Source organism: Nothobranchius furzeri, chromosome 16 (genome assembly GCF_043380555.1).
Source record: "Nothobranchius furzeri strain GRZ-AD chromosome 16, NfurGRZ-RIMD1, whole genome shotgun sequence".
Classification (NCBI taxonomy): domain Eukaryota; kingdom Metazoa; phylum Chordata; class Actinopteri; order Cyprinodontiformes; family Nothobranchiidae; genus Nothobranchius; species Nothobranchius furzeri.
The window spans coordinates 54282713-54291340 of record NC_091756.1 but is presented as its reverse complement, the minus strand read 5'-3'; the positions used below and the strand labels follow the sequence as shown (position 1 = coordinate 54291340).

The window sequence follows — 8628 nt, the reverse complement described above, 5'->3', positions numbered from 1 at the left end:
TATTCATTGGGTAAGAATGACTCGGTGCAGACTTGGTAACCCTGCATGCTCACAGGTTTTAAACAGTGACTAGTCCCTCTTTGGTCATTTTAAAAAGAGAAAGACTGACAACCCCCACTTGGTTGATAAGGTAACCTGTTTCAGATTTCTGCTTCCTCCTTAATGAGTAAGACATTAGACTGTTTTGTGATTATGTCCCTGTGACATATTACACATTTAAAGCAGATAATTCTGCCTGTGTGTTAGTTTGTTCTTAATTCTGATTAGAGTTGTTTTCAGCACTGATGCAGAAACACAGGAATGGGTCACCACATCCCAGTGTACGGAGAGCAAGACCAGATTCCACACCAACATCAAATCAGGACCACAGTGTGTGAAGTTAGACAAGCATCAGACTAGAATCTAGCCCAAGAATTTCACACAAACCCTCTAAAAAATAAGAGTTCCTCCTCCTCTGGAAACCATACAGGAGCATGATGGAGCTGGAAAGTTAATGAATTACATGAATTTTATTTCAAATGGGCTAATATGTAAAGAGCAAACATTTGTTATTCAAAGAAAGTCTCCAGATTATCTCTGGGCTGTAACAATAACTCCTTAAGGTGTTCAGATGTTGGTGTGTGACATTATATGTGAAAGTGAAGGGAATCAGGACGGTCCTCTGAGCTCTTCTATGTTTTAGTAATCAAGCCTTTTATTCAGATAATTAACTCTGACATTCATTTCAGAAATTTTCTAGGTCAAAAGCACAAACTTACTGCCATCACTTGCACTGATGATGTCACTGTTTTTACCATTTTAGTCATTTAAGTCAAGTCACTTTTCTTATAACACACTTTCACACACCTGACAGGGAGACCAAAGAGCCCAACACAACATAAAATAATCACACAATTCTAAAATAAGATAAAAACTCTAAAATAGGACATAAATACCTGACATAGAAATGTTAAGTGCAAGTTCATCTCAACAAAAAGCTAAAGCAAAGTAAAATGTTTTCAAGCATGACTTCAAGGATGAAGTGTCTAATATCCAAGGGAAGGGCATTCCACAGTGTTGGAGCCACAATGGAAAACGCACGATACCCTCGAGATCTGAGCTTAGCCTGAGGAATGATCAGTAAGTTCTGGTCAGATGAGTGGAGTGACCAAATGGGGACATAATCAGCAAACATATCTCTCACATATCAATCAATCAATCAAAGCTTTATTTATAAAGCGCCTTCCGCAACCCTGTCAGGAAGCCCAAAGCGCTGAACATGGTACAGTTGTAGGTAAATATATTGAATAAATCAACAATAAAAGCAATACAAATCACAAAATAGAAATTACAAGATAGATGAAACATTCTGGTACAGGAAAAATGTGTGAAACGCATTTGGATTGAGTGGATGGATTCAGTGAACCAATGAAAACTGTGAAAAAAATTCAACATAAATGAGGGCCAAAATCAAACATGTTCTGGAAACGCCAAGCGGAGGAGGTGTGTTTTTAGGTGATGCTTAAAGACTGGCAGAGAGGGGGACAGCCTAACTGAGGGTGGCAACTGGTTCCAGAGTAACGGTGCTAGGACTGAGAAAGCCCGGTCCCCGCGAGTACGACACCTAGTACGAGGGACAGCGAGCAGGCCTTGGTCAGAGGAGCGCAGAGCGCGTGATGGGGAGTGTTTGTTCAGGAGAGTGGCCAGATAGGGGGGACCGCCACCCTGGAAGAAATGATAAACAAAGACGAGGATTTTGAATTGTGAGCGATAGCAAATCGGAAGCCAGTGCAGGCAGGCCAGAACCGGACTGATGTGGTCCCGTTTCCTGGTCCCAGTCAGAAACCTGGCTGCGCTGTTCTGCACAACCTGTAGGCGACGCAGTGATGACTGACACAAGCCTGCATATAGAGAGTTGCAGTAGTCAAGCCTAGACATTACAAAGGCATGCAATACCCGCTCCAGGTGGGCTCTCGACAGCATATGCTTGATTTTTGCAAGGCATCTCAGGTGAAAGAAACTGGACCGGGTCACAGAAATTGATGTGAGCATCGAATTTAAGTCCTGCATAAAGTTTCACCCCCAAACTGGTAACAACTGGTTTTGAGTATGGAGAAAGAGGGCCAAGATCAACATAACGATCCACATTCCTGCTGTTGTGGTGAAAAACAATGAGCTCTGTCTTTCCCTCATTCAGATGTAGATAGTTGGCCATTAGCCAAGACTTCACCTCATTAACACAGGACACAAATGACTGGATAGAGTGACCTTTCTCCTGGCACAGTGGAGAGTAAATCTGGCAATCGTCAGCATACAGATGGAATGATAGGCCATGTTTACGAAAGATTGACCCCAGAGGTAGCAGATAAATGGCAAACAAAAGAGGACCAAGGATCGACCCCTGCGGGACCCCCCAGCGGAGCCCCTCCCAAGAAGAAAAAACATCACCCAGTTTAACACAGAATGTCCTGTTGTGGAGATTCTGTGTTAAACTGTGGGAGCAATGTTGTTCAGGGCCTTATAAGCTAGGAGTAAAATTTAGAATTTTATTCTGAACGGTATAGGGGGATGCCAGGACTGTGGTAATATGAGCCCGCCTTGATGTACCCGTTAATTAAAATGCGTGTGACACAGCATCTGGAGTCAAACTCAACCACGACCAAGCTGGATGGGGTTTGAGCCTGATAACACTAAGGTCTGATGAGCTACAATAAAAATGGTACAAGTGCTTCAGATGCTTTCAGTACCAGAGCTGAAATGTGAATTGAGTTTTTAATACATTTAGGTTTAGGAATACACTGGTTATGGTTAGGTCTAGGGTAAGGGTTGCAGTTACTAAAATAAATGGAATTCAATACAAAATCCTAATATGGATAGAAAAATGAATGTGTGTGTGTGTGTGTGTGTGTGTGTGTGTGTGTGTGTGTGTGTGTGTGTGTGTGTGTGTGTGTGTGTGTGTGTGTGTGTGTGTGTGTGTGTGTGTGTGTGTTGTGCTTACCTGGGGTTCCTGTTGTTCAGACTCAGTGTGATCTCATTAACACAGCTTGGATGTTTCATCACCTGGTTGAACCCTGACTGAAGATCAAAAAACAAACATCATCACTTGAACTATTATTTTATTTGTTTTGGACCAAAACACAAGAAAAAAATATCTGCTTTTAAATCTTATTGTTTTCTGTGTTGTCTTCATTTAGTAAAAAGTAAAAGAAAAAAAAAGAAAGATTATTCACTGATTTTAATCATTTAATTCGATATTTGTTTAGTTTTTCTAGTTTTGAAACTCATCGTTTTTTTTATAAGGGAGATCTGTTTGTTCTCTAAAACAAATTCACCCAACCAAGACCTGACTGTGAGGCTTTAATGAGCTTCAGTTACCCGGTAGTTCATGATGGCGCGTAAACACATGATGCAGAGATGGACGTCATCTTTCTGACACACTATCTGCGAACCCCTCTGGCCTCTCCTGTTTTGGGAAAAATCAATTCCATCAGCTGAGACACAAAATAAAAACATCTGATCAAAAATGATTTTCACACCAAAAATACCCCCAAATTATTTTTGATTCAAGATAATGTTTATTAATCACATCTAAACGCCATGGTAATCAAAATTATTATTGTCCAACATTCAGAATCCTTAAAACTGTGCTGCAGCCAGAGTTCTGAGGAGAGGAGATCAGATTTTTAGCATTGCTCCATCAGATCCTCGTGGGACTCAAGACAGTCTGTAATACTGTACTCCTAACTTATGAAAGATCAAGCTCCTCCTTTGTCGTTCACAGAACCACTTCACTGTGCTTTCTAGGAGCAAGAACAGCAAAAGCATTAAACACTAAAATCAAAGTGACAACATAAAATATCATACTTTAAAAAACATTTAAATACACAAATAAAAGTAGATGCAAAAAATGAAATAAAAATGAAAAGTTAAGCAGTTACAGTGCAGAAGGTGCAGTTTAACAGACATTCAATCAAAGGCTGATAAATACATGAAAGTTTACAACTTTGATTTAAAAGTTTCTCGAGTTGGGGCACATCTGAGGTCATGAGGAAGCTGACTCCATCTGTGAGCAGCATAGTAGCTAAAAGCAGCTTCACCCTGTTTGGTTCTGACCTGGGGTTCCACCAGCTGACTGTTTCCTAAGGATCTCAGAGCCCCGCTGGTCGTACATACCTGAAGGAGATCTGACATTTGTTCTGGCCCCATGCCATTGAGTGATTGTAAACTAGTAGAAGTACTTTGAAATTGATTCAGTAGTTTACTGGTAACCAGTGTAGAGATTTAAGAACAGGAGGGATGTGCTCGGTTCTCTTGGCTCTTGTTAAGACTCTAGATTGTTTAGGGTTCCTGGCTCATCCCTTTAGTTATGCTGCTCTAAGCTTAGACTGCTGGAGGTCATACTGAGCACATTTTCTCATTTACTGTTGTTGCTGCTATTAACTTTGTTCTCTCTGTTTATCAGAAAAAGGTTTTAGTCAACATTTAGCCCAATTTGCTTGCTCTTTTGTTTAGGAAACATTTGACTGAATGTCATTTAATAATCTAGATTATTTAAATTTATTACAGATGAACTGACCTTTCTGCTAACAGCTGGCCTAAACTTGAACCTGAAATGATGAAAGTGTTATAAATAAAACATAGTATAGATAGAACTCAGCATATATATATATATATATATATATATATATATATATATATATATATATATATATATATATATATATATATATATATATATATATAATTTTGTTATTTTCACTTGTTTTCTGTTGTTTAATTAGGTCATCTAGTTTTCACAGCTCATCCTGTAAATAAAAATAAAAACAGAGTAAAACCAAGCAGCTGTAATGGTAACTTGGAGAAGCAGACTATCCAGACTCCAGCATTCCAACTCCTGTCATGTATGGCTCAACTCAATGGTTGAAAGTTTAACAAATGTCCCAACATCCATACTTTGCAGATGTTGTGACAGCTAGAAAACAAAGCAGCGGGATGAGGGGAATGGCAGACAAGCAAAGTGACGACAGCACGGTTCTCACTAACTCAAAACAGAGTGAGGAGAAGTTGATAGCACCTGAGGGTGAAGCCTTTGTTGGGCCCTTTGTTTGTTGGTGAGTTGTTGCCACTTTTGCACAAATCTTCCACTGAGCGCTCTAAACTTCTGCATTTGTCTGAGGTCGGCGTGCTGTTGTCCCAAGACTCCGAGTCCAACCTGTAAACAACAGCCATGAAAGACACCTGTGACATAAATTAGATAAAACATTCACAATGTCTTTAGGCTGGATCGGTCTAACATAGTCTGATACATACGTGGCAGCACTGTGAGCCATGGAGAGATAATCCACAAGAACATTTAAACCTTGGTTCTCCTCGTTTAGAAACTCCTCAGCCCATCTGTGAGGTGGAAACAGGAAAACAATTAAATGACAATCTAAAACTAAACTAAATGTAATAATTTTTGTTTTATTTAACCACTGGGATTTAAAACCTATTTTCTCTGCTTATTCAGGGTCGGCCTGCAGGGGCAGCAGCTTAAGCAGAGAGACCCAGACTTCCCTCTCCCCAGCTATTTGGGCCAGCTCTTCCGGGGGAATCCCAAGGCATTCCCTGGCCAAGTGAGAGATATAGCCCCTCCAATGTGTCCTGGGTCTTGCTTTGGGTCTCCTCCCGATTGGACATGCCTGAAAAACCTCACCAGGGAGGCATCCTGACCAGATGCCTGAGCCACCTCAAGTGGCTCCTCTTGAAGTGGAGCAGTGGATCTACCCCGAGTACCTCCCGGATGAACAAGCTTCTCACCCTATCTTTAAGGGAGAGCCCAGACACCCTGCAGAGAAAACAAGCCCCCAATGCGGGAAAGAAATTGAAGCCAATGCGGAAGTGAAATAAAGTGCAGTTCCACCCTCATCCACTGGGGGCTGGTGTCAGAAGCGAGCAAATCCTCATTGACTCCCATGTTAAAAATACCAATTTCACAGCAGAAATAAACATGTTTACAGCCTGGTACCAAAACATGTTTTTGGTTTAAATGATCTAGTTTACACTCATGACAACTCTGAGGGGGGTGAATTTTTTTCTCACTCTTCTGTTTAAGTGTATTAAAAGCCTAATATTCTGTATAATTAATGAGCATCTGACACACGTGACCACAGAGCTAGCTCCGTGGAAAGGCCTCAGTAGAGCCTCGGTCTGGCCTGGAAACTGCTCCGGGATTTTGAGTCTCTGTGTTTGTGTATTCTTGTTTGGATATTTTTTGTGCAATTGTTGGACAAAATGACTTGCTGTGGCATTAATTGCACTAATAGAGCATCCAAGGAGTCTCCACTTCATTTTTTTCGGTAAGTAAAATTATATTTATGTATTTTAGGTCACTGCCGAGCTGAGCTTAGATTTTAACATGTACTGTTTAACCATGAAATTTAAATGTAATCGGGTAAAACCCAGTGCATTTAACATAATGCTGCACTTTAGAAAATGGGTTGAAATATAACATGTTGGTGGAGCTGGGTTCCGACTATCGGCTTGTGCAGCTCTCGGGAGACCGATGCTTTCCACCCGTTTCTCTCCTCCCCACAGCTCGGCGCATCTCTGCTCGCCGCGGCTCCTGTCTTCTGCGCGGGCTGCCGGCTTGTGGAGCTCTCCGGAGACCTCTGTGTTCCACCTGGTTTTACCAGGCGGGCAGCCCGGCGTATCTCTGACTCAGAAGCTCTGGTGTTGTGCAGTTAACTCTGGTTGAAGCTAGGTTGCTACCTCCGTTAGCTTAGTTCCCACCTCTGCGTTAGCTTTGGGTTAGCTTCAGGGTTAGCTTGTAGCTAGTTCGACCGGGTGTCGTCTGTTGATCCCAGCCTTACAACCCCACCCTCAGCTTCACCTCCCTTTTGTTGGAATTGTCTGGGCTTGACGGAACCTGTGACACACGGTCAAAATGGCGGTGGTGGCCACCTCCCATTTAGCTTCAAAAATGTGTTATTTGGGCCTATGGAAATGAATTGTCCAGTACAGTAGCGGTTTTAGGCACGGGCAGACAGGGCAGTTGCCCGGGGCGGCATTTTTTCATGACACAAAAGGGGCGCACAAGCGCTGAGTAAAAAAAAAAAAAAAAGGAAATCTGCGCCGCACCGAGGTTTTCTATTGTCTGACAGTGTCTGGATTGGAAACAGCAAGTTGGCGCCCCCTGCAGCTGCAGGCGCTCATGCTGACTGAGAACGTTCACGTGCACCATGTGTCTATGAAGAACAGGAAGGGGAGGGGTGCGGCGGGGGAATTCACCTCTGCGTCTTTCCCAAATGAAATGAGCGTGCAGGGGCTGAATCAACTGTATTAACGTGGCTAAAGTCAATCACATCTTAACGTTCTTCCATATTTCATTCATAATATCATAAACACAGGCCTATCATTCTTTCAGGTTTCTCTGAATTGTGTGAAATGGCCGAATAAAAAAAGGAAAAACAAAACGATTTTGTGGTCACACCCCATCAAGGTCAAATAGTTTAGTCCTGACTAAAGGAAACTTACTGAGTCAGGAGCCAAACAGAAGAGATGAACATAAAAAGGCTAAAACCACCAGGTGCCCCATTCAGGGAAAAAAAAAAAAAAAAAGAGGAGAAAGATAAAGGTATGTAGCTCTCATGATGCATGTTTTCAATTTTTTGAACCAGTTAACTGGGATTTTAACGGTTAAATGCGGTCAACTAATTGCTAACAGAGCTAATAGGGCTGAAATATTGAAACGAATATTCAAATGGTTCGAAAAAAGTCCTTGAATCGTTTTTTACTGATTCAAACTAGGATTTGTTAAATGCTCGCTGCAGCCCGTGGCCTGCCTGAACAACAACAAACACATGTTGATCATGTTCACATAATAATAAATAAAACAATTCTACAAGCAGAAGACAACACCCCAGTCACCACTAACTATCCTGTTTATTTATTGCAGATGGCTGCACTGATTATTTTACATGGTTTGTTCTGTAAAAGTTGGCATTTTTGGTAGTCTACAGTTTTTTATGTCAGTTTAAATTACAATTTCAGAGGCAATTCTAAAATATTATGGATCATGAGATCTATTGGAGATCTACCCCAACTTTTGGACTGCTCTGCCAGTCACTGTGGCTCAAGCTGAGAGGAGCTTTTCAAAACTTGATCAAGTCATACCTGAGGTCACCTATGTTTCAGGGGCGGCTCACTAATGGGCCATTCCCATCTGTACCGGGTCGGCCCGGGCCGGGTAGCGTAGGTTGTTTACATATCTGGGTGGCCTGGTATTTTTCCGGGCCAACCAAGGCTCATTCTCAGCCCTCTTCTCGAGGGGGTCTGCTTCAGGCCGACCAGGGCCAACACACCCACTGCTGACAGCAAATTCACACCTTCCATTAGAGCAAGCCTCTGATTGGTGGGTAGAATCAGCCCACATGGGCTTAAGACAAGGATGTGTGGAATCAACCGGGCCAGGCTGGGGCCGACTGGCGCTACCCGGCCCGGGCCGACCCGGTACAGATGGGAATGGCCCATAACCTGGCTCTGATTAGTATCAATCACTCAGTAGGGGAGCAGATTTCATATGATGACATTATTGATGACGTTGCATCAAGGTTAGGTTTTAATTTTAGTTTGTGTTTTCTATTCTAAGTGCAATGCTGTAGTGATTAT

General features: G+C 42.2%; 1 protein-coding gene across 3 annotated transcripts in view; it reads right to left on the bottom strand.

Moving 5' to 3' along the window:
- Positions 1 to 8628, bottom strand: part of fmnl1b (formin-like 1b) — a 38701-nt gene that overhangs the window by 20689 nt on the left and 9384 nt on the right. For all 3 annotated transcript variants that reach the window (XM_015962188.3, XM_015962189.3, XM_015962190.2), the window contains 4 exons: positions 5290 to 5373; positions 5054 to 5191; positions 3355 to 3442; positions 2978 to 3054 (listed from right to left, as the gene is read on the bottom strand). In XM_015962188.3, the coding sequence (XP_015817674.1) occupies positions 2978 to 3054; positions 3355 to 3442; positions 5054 to 5191; positions 5290 to 5373 (387 nt within the window). The remainder of the gene's footprint in view (positions 1 to 2977; positions 3055 to 3354; positions 3443 to 5053; positions 5192 to 5289; positions 5374 to 8628) is intronic.